This window comes from Lepidothrix coronata, unplaced genomic scaffold (genome assembly GCF_001604755.1).
Source record: "Lepidothrix coronata isolate B3197 unplaced genomic scaffold, Lepidothrix_coronata-1.0 Scaffold106, whole genome shotgun sequence".
Taxonomy (NCBI): domain Eukaryota; kingdom Metazoa; phylum Chordata; class Aves; order Passeriformes; family Pipridae; genus Lepidothrix; species Lepidothrix coronata.
The window spans coordinates 2,837,947-2,856,949 of record NW_016690286.1 but is presented as its reverse complement, the minus strand read 5'-3'; the positions used below and the strand labels follow the sequence as shown (position 1 = coordinate 2,856,949).

The following is a 19,003-nucleotide window of genomic DNA, read 5'->3' as shown; positions in this document are numbered from 1 at the left end:
ATATATATATGTATATATATATACATATATATATGAATATATATATATATATACAAAAAAAGATAGGTACAGATTATACCCTATGATCAGCTAGTCAGATTCAGTGTTGATATACTAAGATTTCTTTTATATATATATATATATATATATAGGTTTATTGGAAAGAGTTAATTTTAAAAAGTTCAGCCAATCCCATTAAAAAAAACCCACTGAATTCCAAATCAATATGTTGCTCAGTGACTATGCCACTTGGCAAGTATTGTGGACTATGGGAGATGTGTAGAGTGATACAGTCGGTGCTGAGGATGTGAAGTGCAGAAAAAATACATTTCAGGTGCCCTTTACTTTGGATTAACTCTGGTGTGATTCCAGGGACTGAGGGTCCATTTGTGGCTGCAGTACCCTCCTGGTGAATTTCTGGAATACATCTTCCAGATAATTTCATCCGGAAGGAACCCAGTTCATATACTCCAAGGCCAAGGCACTGCAACATAGAGACTATTGGACGATTCATGTCAAAAGTAGACTCCTGATCCAGATTAAAATGCCAGTGTGAATAAGAACTCTCTTTCCAAAGACCTTCTGGAAGCTGTTGGCAACACACACCTTTTGATGTGTTGGCTTCATGCACTGATCAAACCTGGAGCCCTTCACAAGCTCACAATTTAAGACACTGTATTCATACACTCTGGTTTGAGCTCCCCACAACAAAACAAATATGAAGGGGAAAATGTAACTTTTTAATAACAAAGGAGGCACTAGCAAACTGATGTTCTGATCCCAGAACATTAGTTGTTTAGTGGTGTGGGGGTTTTCTCAGAACAAAGGAGCCAGAAAGCTGGAAGTTGTCTGTCGGAATTCAGAATAATTCTATAATTGTGGAAGTTATAAATGCTAATAGTCTCTACTAAATCATTGACTATATTACTGAGACTCTTAAGGATTGTTCATCATCCAATGTTTAAAAATGTGTTCAACGTAGCCCTCTTTTGACAGTCTCTGGGCTGAGACATTTTTTAATGTGTCCTTGAGATCGTCAATATCAGCTATAAATGATCCTTTGTGAGAAGGAGACTTGAAAATATTTTAGGTTTAACACAGTCCTATTTGACTTGAATAGATGATCAGACCTTTGTATACAATGTTTCTCTTTTATGTCTAAGGTAAAGTGCTTGTTCTGCAACTTAGTAGCCCATAGATAGCACTCAGCAGGAATGGTTTATTAATGTTTCCAATGAGAGTTGGCCTAATGAACACAAACATCCACAGCAACACAGATGACTTGACATCTGCCTGCCTACTTTCAGAAAGGGGAAACAAAGCTGTAGATAGAACTTAAGAAATAGATGCTTCGGTTCCTTCAGAAACTAAAAACCTGAAAAGTTTTCTGATAATCTATGGTACATCAGATTCTTATTTTGGTTCATCATACTGTACAAACATATTGTCCTTTGCTCCCTGGCAAAATGGATAAAGGAACAGCATCAGACAGCAGCAGTGATGCTGAACCACACAGAAGGAACTATATGACAGAAGGACACTGCACTGCCAAGAAACCAGGGAGAACAAACCACAATGAACCAGCCCTGTCTGTGTGTTGTAGATTGTGAGCTCTCCCACAGATTTTCCTAAGATTTATTTAGATATCTAGGACTTTGCCACAGTTTGAGTCAAACAGAGAAGTTTCTGGAGCTGTTATTGTAAATTACCTGAAAGTCTATACTCAAACCCAATGTTACGATTGTAATGTCCATTGAAATGCTCATAGGCACATAATAATAGGCCTATTTCCTCTAACATTTTAAGAGATGTGTGCTTGGAGATGTTATTCTACCTTTGAAACAATGTAAGACAAAATCAAAATTAGAGGAACCTTAGAACTGAAACGCACCATAAGCCTGAATACAGGTAGTACCTGTAGAATGGCACTTTTTCCCAGTATAGATTAATAAGAAACACCCCTTCCCCTTCGTTTCCAAAGTAATGCTCAGTGCCAGAAAAGATTAATAACATTTCTGCTTAAACAAGAATTTCTTTAGCTGATACACATTGCTCCATCAGGAACACACATCCAGAAACCTAGAGCAAGGCCATACTTTGGAATATAGTGCAGAGAAACTGTGCCCTGTCAGAGCAACTCGGAATATCTCCATGATTCACCACAGCCTATGCTGTGATAGCAGTGCTGTGGTTACACTGCGGTCAACAAAGGCACTCCTACTGGTCTGCAGCCATGTCCAGCTGCTTCACTCCTTAGTAAAAAAACACACAATATCAGAAAAAGATGGTGGTAGAGATAAGGTGTAGCTAAACAAGAATGAGGGTCACTCAGTGATGGAAGGGCTCACTCACTTTGGCTCTTATACAATTACAGAATCATAGAATATCTCAAGTTGGAAGGGACCCATAACAGTCATGAGTACAACTTCCTGCTCCATGCAGGACTTGACTCCTTAATAAGATGGCTGGATGTGCATGTATTCTCCTGACTGAAAAATTCTTGCAACCCAAAAGAAAAGGAAGTTTTAAATTTTCTGTGAGTTTGATGTCCAACTTTATAACTCTGTAAACCAGAACTATGTGAGGTTAACACGCATCAAAACACATCAAACTGCTTGATTTCAAATTACACCAACATATGGAAATGTACTGAGTATCCTCAGCCACTAGCACATCTTTATGAAGTGGCTGACACAGCTTGCATTCAGTGTGAATTACAGCTACTAAACAATAACGTTTCTCCCCCCTCTCTAGAGATGGAGAGGAAAAGTTTTCAAAGGCATAAATAAAAAATTCTGAAATCAGTGGGAATTAGATACTAAAGCTTCCATCTGTGCTATTGCATATATTTGCTGTCCATATGCCACTTACGTAGTACTGGGAGGACAGCACAGGTATCTACATGCTGGCATCTGGGACTCAATTACACTGCAAGATGTACATGCTGCATGTATCTATCACCTTCTTTCTTTCTCTCACAGAACAAAACATAATAGACTTCATCCAACCTTCATTAAACAATTGCCAATCAGTGTTGTACTAACTTTTCCTAGTGACAGTTCACCATAACAGCATTACTCGCAATAAGCTGAGTAAGTCAGAGCCATGAAAATAAAGCCAAGTTGCCATTGTTTAAAATATTTCAGGTAACCATCACTGTTGCTGCCACAAAAAGATATTTTGGAGGGTTGTTTTTTCTGTTTTTTTCTTTCAGATATAAAGAATTCAGGAAATTCCTTCATTGCTGCAATCTTCCCTGGAGAGCAGAAGGGGAGCATGGAGGAATTGCACTACCTGTACTGCCAGAAGATAAGAGAACAAAGAACCTCCATGTACATTTGTTAAACGACAAAAGACATAAATGCCTTATGGTAGTGGTGTAGACTCTTGGCCAGTGTAGACTACACATACACTTCTCACTGTCAAAATATTTAAGGGAAGTGCTTTTACCAAGAAAAGAACCAGACAGCTAACAGGTTGGACAGCAATATAGAGATGTACAAGTATCTGCATTCCAAAAATGGGCACTTTAAGCTTTTATTCTTTCCACAATACCTAAATAATAATGTGGAAATATATTGGTACTCACAAATCTCCACACAGTATTTTGCTGAAAACACCTGAAGTTCCTAATTTACATATTTATTTTTTGTCCATCATTTGATAATTATTTCCTGTTGGCTGTTCCCCCAAACAGCCTTCCTGACCTTGAAGATCTCACTTCTGGCCTAATTTGCAGCATCCACAAATACCATAGGTATAAAAATGAAAAGTCAGTGTTCAGCTGTTTCAGAAAGCTATTGTAAAAGAAGAGATCTGTCTAGACAATAGCTGAGGGGTAGAACTCTGGGGTATGCGTCTGGAGTCAAGGCTCCTTTTCCTAGCCTCTTACTACAGCCAATTTTTTCTTTAGAATGTAGTGGGATTGGTGCCACCTCCACTGAAACCAGTTCCAAAACTTCTTGTTCATCACAACAACATAAGTTAAAAAAGAAAAAAAAAAAAAAGAAAAAAGAAAGACTTCCTAATAGATGAGCAAATGATGATGCCAAATCTCTGTTGAAATCTACTGTACTTGGGTAGGTTTCAAATCACCATTACTGACTTTTAAGGAAGCTCTGGAAGCAGAATATGTTGCTTAGGGCTCAGAAAAGTCCAAGAGTAGTCCTGCAGTCTTCCTCGGAGAACAGGAATGGAAGATGCAGACTCCGACATCCAAGAGTGAAAACGTGACTCAAAGACTGGAAACATGCCTCCCAGCCCTTGTTCTCCTCTGTGTTACCATAAGATAACTCTAGGTAAAAGGATCATGGAATATCTCAAGTTGGAAGAGACTCATAAGAATCATCAAGTCCAACTCCCTGCCCCTCACGGGACTACCTAACACTAAACTATATGACTAAGAGCATTGTCTAGACGCTTCTTGGACCCTAACAGACTTGGTGCCATGATCACATTTCTGGAGAGTCTATTCCAGTGACTGGCCACCCTCACAGTAAAGAACCTTTTCCTAATATCCAGCCTGAACTTCCCCTGACACAGTTTCATGCCATTCCATTGTGTCCTATCACTGGTCACCAGAGAGAGGAGATCAGCACCTGCCCCTCCACTGCCCCCCTTGAGGAAGGTGCAGACTGTGTGGATGTCACCCCTCAGCCTTCTCTTCTTCAAGCTGAACAAACCAAGAGACTTCAGCCACTCCTTTTAAGTCTCGCCCTCGAGGCCTTTCACCATCTTGGTCGTCCTGCTCTGGACACACTCTAATAGTTTGATGTTCTTCTTATATTAAGGTGTAGCACTAAATCTCGTATTAAGGCACCCAAAACAGCACACAGTGCTCGAGGTGGGGCCACATCAGTGCAGTGTAGAGCGGGACAGTCACTTCCCTTAGTTGGCTCGCTGTGCTGTGCTGGATGCACCCCTGTGCAGAGAAGGTCCCTCCCTCAGCACCCTTTTCAGCTAATGAATCCATGGGAGACAGACTTTGTCCACGCAGAACTCTCTTGTAACTTTATTATTCCATTTATATACAGAATAAGGGTCTGAACTATCAAGCCAGGCCAGAATTTACTTATCTGCACACATTCCACACAGACACTCCTGTGGCTGCCTTCAGCCACAAAGAACAATCATGTCAAGCAGCTTTCCAGCTTGACCTTGAGATTGTTTTCCCCCACACACTAATCTGAGCTCTGGCTCACTCAGGACCACAATATTTTTGCTTTAATATTTTCTTCTTCTTCTATCATCCAGATGGCTGTTGTTGTCTTGTTAAGCTGCTCCTACACCCCTGGATAAAGCTGACTCTTACACCTGCCAGGGCACGCTGTTAACTCATCAGATCTCTTTCCCCAGGGCTGCTCTCCAGACTTTCATCCCCCCATTTGTACATATAACCAGGATTACCACATCCCAGGGGGAGAATCCAGCACCTGTGCTTGTTAAATGATGCTGATGGGACTTCCAACTCAGAAGCACGGCAAGGTGCTGTGATCCCATAGTGATACGATTGGTGCAAGATTGTATAATGATCTCGAAACAAGAATTTTCATTGCTCTTGTGTTTTTGTTTTCTGAATACGCAATCCCTTGGATTATTTGTTGTCCAGGCACACTAGTGTAAAGTCCCTAATCAATCCAACTGAATCCCATTCTGAAGAGAAAAAGAAGCCCAGAAACAAGCCTTCCCTTTTCCACAAGGTGGAAATTGCCTAGATGGCATATAGTCTGTGTCTCTGCATTCCTCCCCTCACATCGTAAGAGAGGAAAGCTTTTAGCCAACTCAGGTGTAACACCTCATGAGAAAGTAGATGAGTCACAGCAACTACATGCCCCATCTCAGAAAACCAGCGTAGCAGTCAGAAAGGGAGAAGAGGTTTGCAAGCTACTTTATAAACCTACGTTCATGACATCCATTTTTTGTTTGTCTTGGGCAACTCTCACAGTGAAATGTTACTACAGAAAAGTTGAAGCTACCTGTACCCAGGTAGCCACAATGCTGGTGGTGCTACTGTAGGGGCAAAATAGAGTAGCCTCTCCTCCACACTAAATTTCTGTAATACACAGAAAACAGGTAAGCAGCAGGGCTACAGTAACCCCAATAGCAACAGTTTCGCTGACCTCCATGAAACATAGCAGAGATACAGGCTAGAAATTAATTAAAAATTTACACTACTGAAAGTGGTTATAGAGGAGAAAGCTGAAGTAGGCAAAATGCAAATGAAGTATTTTCATGGTTGTGCCTGTGATAGTAGCGCCACAAATTTCAGCAGGGGAAGCATAAGAAGTCTAAATAAATATGTTTACTATATACCCTGTAAATAACACTTCAGGAAATATCCACAGTGAGAATTAATCGATTTTTTTATTGAGGCAATACAGCTTTTTCATAAGAACCATATAAAAGTATTTAAATAATATCCCACACTTAGGGTTGTTTTAAATATAACTTTCTAGTAAATAATGCACTATTAAATTATGCTGATATTGGTATTTTCTATATATGTGCAGAACTTTTGGCTGTGAAAGTATAGTACATAGGGCAAGTACCGAAGTTACTGACTCTGTGGTTCTAAAACTAGTGGTAAGAGGGGTGTGATTGCTTGTGCTTGTTTTTAAGTCACTTTGTATGACGTGTATGAAATTTATTAGGAAAAAAATGAAGAATATATTTTCCAGTGCATCTCTGCATAACTAATCTGTGGCTTTTACATATGCTGGCAAGGAGCTGGCAAAGTTGGCTTTAAGAGGAGAACGAAATGAAGCAATGCCCAGTGCTACCCAGAAGATGCCAAGATGCAGGGAGAACACAGGAAGAACAGCTCATGAAAGCTTCTTTTTCTGGGTAGTGGAGTCACAGCCGAATTGGAAGAGATCTCTGGTTCCAAACCCCATGCACAGCCAGGCCCCTCTCCAAGTTACAGCCAAACTACTACAACTACATACTCTTCTGAGAGGAGCAGACAGATATGAATGGGAAAGCTGTCCACCTTTTGATTCAAAGCACAAGGAACAAGACATCCTCCTAGAGATACAGCTACTGCCACTTTGCAGAAGCACTGCTCCAAAAGACTTCAAATGCAATGTGTTTCTTATTGAGCCAGGTCACCTGCATGCATCAAACAAAGAAGCAGTGAAAAGTGCATCTTCACAAGCACTGAACTAGGCAAAAACTAAGCGTTGCCAGGTTAGTAGGTATCCATTTTAGTGCTGGAAAGAGAAGTCGTGCCATGGTAATCCTACATATGCATTGATCATCCCAAATCAGCATTCAGACCTCTTAAATCCCTGAATTTGGCTCTAAAGGGAGCACTGCTGCTCCATAGTAGCATCCTCCTGTGGCACAGTCTGTCAGAAGGCAGCTCCCTCAGCACCGGCTGTCCATTTCAGAAGGGTGCACGGCACCTGGCCTTTGGATGGAAGTCGGGTACTACCGTGGTGTGATGGAGCTGAGAGGGAAGGAGGGGAATGAGGTGGAGGTGCTCAGTATTTCTGAACACACAGTCTTGCACAAGAGCTGGAATGCTAAGTTTGACCATGGACGCCCGCATCACTCACCCGACGGCACCGTGGCACAGGTGCACACAATACCCTGCATAGTGTGAATGGGGGAACCTGCTTAAAGAGGAAAGAGAAGAAAGACAATAACCATTATCAATGTGTGGTTAGAGTCAGAGTATTATAAGCGTATTCCTGTTCATTGAACCAGTCACAGAAGTCAAACAAATATCTTCTGATTCAGCTCATTTCTCTGCCTTTGTTGCAGCCAACATCTCTTCTTCAGCCATGCAATTAAGGCCACCCATTCCTTCTAGCAAAAGACACTTGATTAAATGCTTCGAGTAAAGCTCAGCTTTAGCAAAGGCAGGTGAGAGCTGTAAGCCTTTTTCTAATACCAGGAAAATCTTACTGGTTATGATTGATTTTTCCAACTGCAATTCCATCATTTTGGCTCTCTCATTCAATGTTTTCTGTTGTTTTTGGATTTTGGTGTGGAGCTGTCTTCTCTTCAGATTCTCATCAGTGAAAAGTACCACACAGTTTGGCTATATGCTGTGAGCTCTTTGGCATCAAATGGAGCTGAAAGTGATCCCCATGATACAGATATAACTCATTATAGGGTCAAAAGTTAGAAGCTGTGCCCACTTGAGGCATTCCCACAGCTCCTGCTGAGTGTTAGGGGGGTGTGTGTGTGGTGAGGGTCTCTGAGAGCCTGGCTTTCATGGGGGGGAAGTGCTCAGCGTTCTCAGGAACTTTAAATTCAGGTATGGGTGCTCAGCACTTCTGAAAACCCAGCCCTGCATGATGTAGATTTTGAAACCCAGGATAATTTTCAGAACTCATCGTCTATGAGTTGTGACCGGGACAGAGAGATTTTTCCTGCACTCTGTAGGCCTTGCTTGCCATGGAAGTGTCAAGCGTGTATTGTTTATACTTATAGACTGTGTGAAAATATGTGATGCTTATACTTGTTAGCTGTGTGTCTAATTATAAGGTTTGAGAACATAATATGTTTACAGAAAGAAAACCTTGAGAAACTGAAGATAATGAAACACCTGCAAATTTAGTAAAACCCTAAAAGCAGATTAATTAGAAAGAGGTTTCTATGCCAAGGATGATTTCAGATCGCGTGGACAGAACATCAGGTCCAATGAACTGGAGACGTGAGATGCGTGCACAGACTGAGCTATCCAATCATCTTGTTATGAGCATGTGCCCTGAGCAAACTAAACTGTATAAAAGTTAACTGATTTAAATAATAAATTTGACATATGCCGATCCTAAGGGTCTGTGAGCTTATGTGCGTGCCCCTCTGCCGATAATGAGTTTTGCTATTAGAGTCATCTGAAAAATCAAGACAAACCCATACAAATTTAAAAGGAAATAGAGCATAAGCTTTATATATTTATGCTTTTTCTTTGCACAGAGGCCTTCCTACTCAACGATACTATGACATCACTCAGCTGAGGAAAAAAGTGATGTGTGTGTATGAATGATGAACTGTATGTTTAAATTGTCTGTTAACCAAATTGTGAATTCAGTGCATATATCAGCAAAGTCAATATTCATTACACTCTGGTAATATGAAGTGCAGATACGATACGAAGTCAAAGGGCCATGTTCTGTTAAAAGGATTAGCTAGTAAGAAAGGACAGCAAACACACTTGGAAAGGAAATTCAGAATACAGTACTGTGCCACTTCAGTTTATGTATCTCTTCAACAAGCATTTCTGAGTTTGCTTCACAGGTTGCCTATATTTATTACTAGTATTTGGGTATTACTAGTAATACTCAAAAATATTAGCCTTTCTACTAGTTAGAATCCAGATCAAACTGAAGTAATATGACACCATGAGTATTTCAGTCCATTTTTCTCATATATATTTATATACATCTGTATTTTTGGAGAAGACTTGCTTGTCCAGGGCTATTTTCCTCATTGCTGCTGTTCAAGAGGTACTAGACTGAATTTGGACGCGCTGGAGTTTTGCAATCCAACATTTTGCCACTTGATGGCACCAGCAAAACACCTAAATTTGATCAAACTACTGAGATTTTAAATTAAGGTAGTTTAAAGTGTAGATGTAAATTCTTCAAAGGCAGAAAATTAATAACCTCACATATTAGCACTGATTAGTATATTAGAAACCTGAGAATAATTCTGTGATGATTTCAGGCACTTTTATACAGCTGTGAGGTGCATTCCTCGCAACAGTTGCTCACCGGAATGGATCATCCAGGTACACAGGCTGGGGCAGAGATCACAACAGCTTTCTGGGGATTTTCTTCCTTAAGAGGAAGAAACCAGGGACTGCTGTGACTCCATGTCCTATGGAGCTATATAAGGAGGAAGGAGGTTTTTCACAGGAGTAGATCGAACTCTGTCCCCATACATACTAAAAAGTACATAACCTTGGACTCTAAATATTTGATCAACAGTACACTGAGTACTTTCTCCATTATTATGCACTCACATCTTGACTTGAAATATGCTGGGTCTCTAAAAATATTTTCTGCTTTTTCCTAGTTTTTGCATTTTCTTTTCCTATAATATTCTATATTCTTAGTCCTCACAAAACCTTTAAATTGAAGGAAAGAGTCTATCCTTCAAAACAAAAAGTGAAACACACAAAAAAAGAAGTCTTCCACATTCATAGTCCAAGATCTTTCAGAGCAAATATTCTTCCTGTCATCAGGGGCTATTAAACAGTGACAGCCACATGGAAAATTTCCTGAAAAATATCCTCTGAGTGGTGCTCTGCAGACCTACCTGGGAGCTATTAACACACAGTTTATTTACCTTATAGCCTGTGAGGACTCCTTTGAGCTATTACTATCTTTTGTGGGAAATTAATTACCAGGTATTTGCAATAACTCTGTACACTTTCATGGGCCAACTATGCCTTTGCCTTAAGGATGAACACTATCTATCCTTGTGCAGTTTTGCACTAGATCCAATCACTGGATTTGTGCAGATGTGCTTTTCTAAGCTCATTAGCAGTGAGTCACATACATATGCCAGTTAAACGTATGCATGTGAGAAAAGTAGTTGCCTCCTCCCTTCTAAATGTGTAATGAGTCCTTAAGTTCACATCAAACAAGACTGCAAAAATCAGGAAAGGCCTTGAAAAACACCCTTCAGCCACTGCCAAGAACCCTAGTTATACACACAGACATCAGCATTGGCAGCTGTCCATCCACTGACAAGCCACACCAGTGAGGTTGTCAGTGGGTTTAGTGACAGCATAGAATGAATGAAAACTGTGGTGGTTTTTTTTTCCCCCTGTGGGTTTTAACATGTTTTCACTGTTTATCATGCCACACAGAACTTATATTCCTCTGTCTGTCCCCCAGCTCCTTGACCTGTGGTGGTTCCCAGACCTGCACATCCCGGACCAAGCAAGTTTTAAGGTTAGGTAAGATTGCCTCCCTTTGCAAGAATAAAAGGCTGCAGAGAAAGTCACTTTACACATATGAAACAATTTGTTCTCCAGTCATAATTCCCTTTCTGTTAAAATTGGTAAGAGTGATATGTCTTATTCTCTGAATATTTTACTGAGTCTGGGGGAAGTTAACAGGGAAGAGCAGCAAAATGTTCTCTGGCCTGATCTGGCAAAGAGGGTGAAGGTCATGAGGCTCCCCATGCTGCATCACTTCCAGGTCAAAACCACACCTGAGAGAAGAAACAGATCTTTAGAGGTTCCTAGCATGTGTCGTAGAGTAGAAAAATACTGCTAAGTGGGAGACCCTCATGAAGGTCACACAGGTTCCAATGTGTCTTTCATTGCTATTATTGAACAAGTGTGTCTCTCCACCTAATTCTCTGCACTACATCAGGAGAGGAGCTGCAGACCTACTGCAGGGAAGTCAGTGTCTCCATAAGGATACTCCCTCTCATGTGAAACTTGATTTATGTTTATTTTATCAAAAAATGTTTGAAGAGTGCCCACAGTGTACTCATTGCTAGGGAAATGGGATGCTGTCCATCTGGACCACTTCCTGGATTGGTTCTGGGCCTTTCCAAATGAGGAGCATAAATCCCTCCAGCATGAGTCTGACTTCTTTTCAAGTGAGAGATAGACTCCACATCCTGTGTGGACTAAAAACAAAGGGGTAGATAATATAATACCAGCAACTGTTTCTTGTGTGATACTGCAAGACTCCAGCAAAAGTCTGTTGAAAGCATCTCAGTGCCAAATTTTGAAACACTGCTGGATCCTTCTTTCCAGACAAAGCTCTACCTTTGTATACTGCCATCCATTCTGGGTGGCTTCGGGTTTGATTACCCCTTATGACTTTTAAAAATATAACAAACACTCTAAAAGTCCACCCTTGAAAATACAAAGCTCTGCTGGCTGTTATAACCACAAAGCTTCTCTAAATCATGGCAGTCAGGTAAATGCATGTTCATCTTTATTTTATTGCTGCCTTAATTTTACATGTTAGAATGAAAAGTGCTCTACAAAGGTACTTAAGTAGTTCTGCCAGGCTGGTATTTAAATTCTTTGAGTGAAGGGGCATACTTCCTCTTTGTAACCATGCAACATGTATCTTTATGGAGACTTTCCATGATGGAGTGGCCAAATTGTACCTCGAGTCACAGGTGACTTGAAGAGAGCTTAGGTGCAGCTCCCATGCCACAGCCATGTCATGAACCAGGTTACTAAGCAAACCCCAGCTGCAGGAAGAAGTGAGTTCCCATGGGAACTGCTAAGGCTGAACTGATGGAGTTCCTGTGGTGCCCATTAACATCCCAACAGGGCTCTGCCCTCATGCCGAGCAAGGGGAGGAATCCTGAGAAGTTATCATCACCTCCTGCTTGGTAATGAATTTGGGACATCTCTCTTCTCTCCGAGGAAAATAAGGGGTTTTAGCAATATGAAGATTTTTGTATGCAGCTTGAAGAATCAAGAAACTTCGTGTGATTGATGTACAAATAATAAAGCTTTAAAAAAGGCTATCATCAGACAGCCTCTCCTACCCATTTACACTAAACACCCTTTGAAGCAAGACCTGGTAAGTAAGTCTTTCTCATGAAATACACAAGATTTTGGAGCTCCAGGTGAACCACTTAGATTAGCCTAGTAATACTGTCCTTCAGGCATTTTTTTTCTTTTTCATTATACCACAAAGAACCATTAAGCAAATTAGTTATTTTTTTAATCTTAGATATTTTTCTGGCTTAGTGCAATTGCCAAGCTGGGCTCAGTGACGAAATTCTTGCCCTTTAAAATTAGTATTTCTTTTGCTGTTTAAACAAAAATATTTGAAGCATAAAATAAGTTTTCAAGGTAAAATATAAATAATTTATCAGCATGGAAAGAATGAGTATTTTCTCTGCAAGTGTAAACAGGATATGATTTTTGTTTTGCATTAATGACAAAAGGATTCATTTTTACTAGTACCACATATCATTGTTAATTAATATAGAATTTATTACATAAAAGTGTAAAAGCTAGATTTTTTCCTCACTCCTTTTAAAAAGACAGTCTGCACATCACATATTCCTGATGTTTTTGCAGTCTTTGGCACCTGGCAACACAAAACATTCCTCATGTAATAAGTGGTATCAGTAAGAATTTTGTCTGCACTGCTTACACATTGATTAGTCCCTAATGTATATTGATTGCACTGATTCAGATAAAAGTGTGGGAGATGCAAATGAATGTGGGTCACTTCAGGTAAGTTATTACATTCCTTCCCTAATATAGGCTTTGCAAAACACCAGGCAATATGGCTAAGTATGTTTCCACTTTATCTTATCTTTCCTTAATGAAATAAAAGGGCAAGTTGTTCCTCTTACAGCCATAATTGCACAGTGCAGGTTCCTTGGCAATAAGCAACAGTAACACTATGAGGCAAAAATATCTCTCTTGAATGAAGCATGTAATGATTAGTTTTAGCAGATTAGCAGTGTTTGCCCAGCACACCCACTTTCCTAACAAATATCGATCTTGCTGACTCGCCTATGGGCTAATCTGTTTTCTTGGCTGTGTTGTTCATGACCTCTTTACCTAACGTGAATTAAAGTGTTTGGGAGCACCTACAAAGCACAGCTTCTCTCTCATAAAGCAGATTTATGAGAGAGAAGTCTCAGAAAAGCCTAGCTTGGTAAGATGTCTCATTATGTCATGATGCACAACTTCAGGAACAGAATTAATTTGGCTCCTGTATAAGGTTGGGACTTTGCTTTACAAAGCAGTTGGGGGAAGGTCTTTGCTCCCAGTAAGCTGCTGTATGCAGTTGTGGTAAAGTTTAGAAGAATTCAGATAGGTTGCTAGTCTCTCTTACTGCAATAAACCACTGCTTCAGTTTTCCTCAGATTTCATTATTCCCCTGATTTTAAAAGTTTTTAGCTATTTTGTCCTTAACAACTGAAAGCCGAAAAGAATAGCCACAGGAATGTGGGTACTTCATGAAATCCCAGTTCTCAATATCCCATAAAAATCTCCAGTTTAACTTTATCCTCCTTCCTTCCAGAAATAAATGAGGCAAATTTTGATTACACAAGCAAAAACTCAGTTACTATTAATTGGAGCTGTGCAAGAAGCAAGTCCACGTTCTCCTTCCCTTAAGTCCCATAAAAGTAAATGAGAATCAGTATGACTGATTATGTATGAAAGCTGCAAGGGCAGCATCATTGGGAATTCTTTTCAGGGTGCAAGCAAAAGAGGATTAAAGAATTAAGATATCACCCTTCTGATTCTCAGTTCTTGCAAAGTGTCATATTTAATCTAAAACTCAGTGAAATGTGAAATAAGGAAATTTTCTTTCTTTTTTTCTTCTTCCTAACAACTCAAACCAATGCAAGACTACTGTGCCTGCCATTTCCCCCCTCTCAGCCCTACCCTGCACACATTTCTAGGTACACCGTGTTCCCAAACTTCAGATCAAGACACTGAGGATCGAGACAGTGGGATCAGTCATCAACCTTCTCATACCAATATTTCTAGCAAGGTTTTTGACATGGTTGTTCTGAGGAAGACCAGAGGTAAGACAGTGCTCTGCTGGTTTACCATTTATTCTTGAAACGTACTTAGAAAAGCTACTGAAGCCGCAACTCTTTTCTTAGTGAAGTTTAAATTTAACAGAGCCAGAATCTGAATACATCAGTGGTCAAGGTGAGCACCTTGGCTTAAATTAGATCTATATATGCTGATAGTTGCAGTCCCCATGGAGAGTACTGAGAATGATTCTCAGCACTGAGAATGATGAATAAATGCAACTCATGTGACTACCTTGTAGCCTCAGAAGCCAAGAGAGCTATTAACATAGCTGCTATTCCCCACAAAAGCAACATGGATCATTTAGTGCATCTGATATCTTCTGTCAGACAAATAATTCTTCACAGTCCAAAGCAGGGAAACAAAAATGAAAATTAAAAAGCATCAGTGGGATCAAAAACTAGCACTTCTGGGGCCAAAGTTATGCCTGCTATACCTTTGCTGAGGACAACAGAAATAGCCCTGGAATAAGAGTTGAATGTTTTTAAACATTTTATCACTACATGGATGGTAGAACAAGATTCAGGGAGAAAAACAACTCTTCTTATCCCTTACAAAGACTGAGATGAAGCCCTGGACTTCATTATTTACAGAACACTATGTAAGCCATCATGAAGTGTTTGTTTTTAACCTCAGCAGCATTTTACCCTGAGAATGTTTTACATAACATATTGGAAGGAAAGGGCACGAAATTTTTGTTTTTAATCTGCTTTTTCCTGTAGGCATTCTACTACAATTGACAGGTACTTTGTTTTGGAAGACTTTAAAGATCACCTGCATGAACTGATGTCCTTGGCAGTTAATGACCACACATGGTTATGGGGAATTCAGGACAGAAGAAAGTCAGCACCCCTATGTGCCATGGTACTGCTTGTCAGGAAGGATTTGGCAATAACTGGGTGAAACAGAAAAAGCATATGCTGGCATGCAGAAGAAGCTTTTCAGGAGAGTAGAAGCTGATAATGTTAAGTTGAAGGTCAATTTGCATTACGTAGCTGCCATTCCCAGTCATCAGCACAGTTACATATGTAACTGGGTGCATGAGCTATTTTTAGTGGAGTATTTGTCCATCCAAAACAAAAATGTTTCCACAGAATATGTAATGCTAGGACTAGTAATTTTTAATCACTTTTCATTGATCATTGGTCAATTTAAGAAACACTAATCGTGTGGAGGTGGACTTACAAAGCCTATTTTTGCACAACAGGAGCGTCATCAGAGACCAAGACCTATTTCCAACAAAGCTTAGCAGATTCAAAATTACTAGCTAAGGGGACAGCTACCACTGGCACTTGGAAAATACTTTAACTTCATTTGCTATTCCCTCCATGTTTTTACTTCCTCTGAGATGTGGACACTCCAGTTCTCAGTGACTGAAGGAAAAATCTCTGGTTAAGTGCCAATAACCCAGATCACGCTCAGGTGACTTTTACTACTAGAAGGTTGTGTTTAAAAGTTTTGTGCCTTCTCCACATCTCACCTTTACAAAACTCATTGTAGCTATTATGTAATTAATGCTGGCAGCATCGTTGTAAGTTAAATAAGGAAACAGGTAGACAGACTCTGTAGAGTCTTTCCAGAAAGACTCTGGAGAAAAAAAGTAGTGAGAGAAATAGGGTTGGAAACTAACTGTAGTGCATTGGATTTTTACAAGACATCTACAAGCATTCAGTTATTCCTGACGGTGACATTATGAGTTCAGAGCCAGCTTCACAATTCATCAAGCTTTATTGTTTGCTGTTGCTGTTTGCAAAAATCACGCACAGAAAATGCAACAAGAATCTTCCCTGCTGGGGTGTGAATTAGTTCAGTGCTCCTGTAACTGGCCATGGAAAGATGGCCTTCTGCAAAGGCAGGTTTTTTTCTGGTATAAGATCCAGCCCTCAGCTGCTTGTTACCACCTCTTAGCCTAAGACAACTAGTCTTGCAGACCTAGTGGTGCAGATGATCACACTGAGTGCTCCCAAAAAGACTTCGCCACACATCATTTGGTTAACTTATGCTGATTACAAAGCTGATCTGATCTAATCCTGCTGATTTTGTACCAAAAGAGTGAAAAGGATTTCTGTTTGCACATCCATCAGGTCAGTTTCCAAAGGTAAAAGAGACATTAGCAGCAGCTCACAGAAGAACCTTTTCTATCAGCAGAGCTGTCTTTATAGTGAACATTCATCTACAGCTTAAAAGGCAGATTCATCTGTCATTCTGAGCAATGGTGTTTCATTAGAATATATTAAATATTTCCCCTGTACGTAATATGTTCAGGCATGAAGCTGCCAGTATTCTCTCTGACTTCCTGAAGAAGGCTGTGCACTGGCAAGGACACACACGTACTTCCAAGTATGTAGCTCACACAGAAAAGAGCAAAAGGCCTTTTTTTTTTTTTTTAAGTTAAATTTCTCTGCATCTCTTTCATGGAAGACATTTTTACACAGAGAGCTCCTGTACTGTTCCAAACACTTGCAGGTCATGAATTAGGCATCAGTAGCTCTGGAGACAAGAAGAAGCAATAATAGCTTCTGACCATATATTTGGGAGAGTAGAGGGTGGGGAAGGGGGATGTGCTTCATTCAGGAGCACAGATTGTGCTCTGCAGACCTCCAAAAAAATGGATTTGGGCAACAGTAGATATTTGCTCCTCCTTACATCTCCACAAGTCCTGCCAACATACTGACAGGCTGGTGTCTATTTCCCTGTCTTCAAGAAAATACATGTCCTCTTTGTTTATGAATGATCACATTTTTACTATTCTTCAGCTTGGCTAAACACTAGATCTCTTCCCAAAGGGATACAGCCTGAAGTTTGATGACAGATAAAAGCTATGAATAATGTAGAATAGCAGTGAAAAAAGAAAGATACAGCTTTTGTAGACACCCTGTTTACAGATGTGGCAATGGAAGAAATAAGAGGCAGTCCATTTTAAGGCAGTCTATAATTGTGACTACAAAAGAAAGCTTACATAGCTTTCCCTGCCTACCACATGTGACTACCACGGAGAACTTGATTCAAAATTATTTTACTTGTGTTCAGCTGAATTATGTACCTGTTGAAACTTCCACTTGAGTACTAATATTTTAGCAAATACATTTTTCTACCAGATTTTACTTTTATTAGCACCTGCTAAACAGACAGTTGAGGGAGAGGAGCATGATGCAACACAGGGTATTTCAAGTCTTTAAAATACTTTTTTCCATCCAGCACATATATTTGGTTTATACCTTACCTATTTCTTTTTATCCTTCAGCTTTCTAATTTTGTTGAAGAAAAGGGTCACATGTATTATTCAAATCCACCAAAGATAGTGGCCCCCAGCTCCACTTTTAAACAGCTAGAATAAAATCTGTCTCCAAGAACAACCAACATGCTATAAAACACTGTAAGGGCTCTGGAAATCACAATATACAGTCAGGACTTCACAGCATTTGGGATAGCAGTGAGAGTCTACTAAGTGTTATCCCCTAAATTTCTCAAAGAAATTTATTTTTTGTCATTTAACAAAGGACACAAACTGTAAATTATCTGAGGTTTTTCAGGAGGATTGTGCATTAATTCTGATTTTCCTAACCAATAAAAATGCATGACAATAAAATATGTCTCTGTTAAGGAAGAGGACCTAGCCCTTATCCTGGACAGCTACCACATGAAAGCATTTTGCATATTAATTGGAGAACTAGGTGAAGACATGGAACGAGTAAATACTGCATTTACTAAGAATCTTGTGCTTCCACCACAAGTAATACTGGCAAGAGTATTATCAGATTCAGCTGGCAGAATTAAACCTTCCCTTCGATAATACTTAAGCACAGGGTAAAGCTCACTCTAAAGCAGAGGCAAAAGTTCAGTATACTAAATCAGTCTTGACAGAGCTGATTGACAGAACTTCTGTAATGGATTAATGAGTTGTTCAGGGTTTGCAGACGGGGAAGTTGTGATTATCTGCTTACTTTTTACCTTATCATTTTAAGTTGGCACCCATACAAGACAGCAATTCAAAAGACCTTTTGCCTTGAGCAGTATGAGTACAGTCTCCATAAACCAACTTGGCAGCTCTCATGTGAATGGCACAGCACTGCAGAGTATTGCCTAGATGTTCAGCTGGTATTAATATGGGCAACCTCACTGAACTCATCAACTTACTGTCCTTATTGCACTATGTGTATTCATAAGTGATGTATTAACACTGCAGACTATTGTTTCCTTACTCACCATACCAGTGTAAGTTCGGCAGAATTTTTATGATTTATCCTCCTCCACTTACAGGAGTGATTTGCCTTTCTTCCTTCAGGGCGCATCAGTAACATTAACAGATTCGATTTTAATGCAAATATTTACTCTAAAGAATAGAATAGTTTTATATTGAAAAACTCTGTGTTTGTTGTCTTCAACAGTTTTTATATTCTCTGTGGCCTGTAGAAAAGTGAAAAGATACTGTTTGCATTCAATGCTACTCACGCAAGTGGAGCACAACTTGGTATATAAGCAGAGCAAATTAATTTGAGC

General features: G+C 39.8%; 1 protein-coding gene across 1 annotated transcript in view; it reads left to right on the top strand.

Annotated features, from left to right (window-relative positions):
* Positions 1–18,296, top strand: part of CUNH7orf31 (chromosome unknown C7orf31 homolog) — a 24,125-nt gene extending 5,829 nt beyond the window's left edge. Inside the window, 10 exon segments of the mRNA XM_017823839.1 lie at positions 3,215–3,379; positions 8,926–8,977; positions 8,979–9,001; positions 13,211–13,240; positions 14,311–14,395; positions 14,397–14,490; positions 16,756–16,824; positions 16,827–16,843; positions 17,748–17,936; positions 18,108–18,296. Coding sequence (XP_017679328.1) covers positions 3,215–3,379; positions 8,926–8,977; positions 8,979–9,001; positions 13,211–13,240; positions 14,311–14,395; positions 14,397–14,490; positions 16,756–16,824; positions 16,827–16,843; positions 17,748–17,936; positions 18,108–18,296 — 913 coding nt within the window.
* The last annotated feature ends 707 nt before the right edge of the window (positions 18,297–19,003 follow it).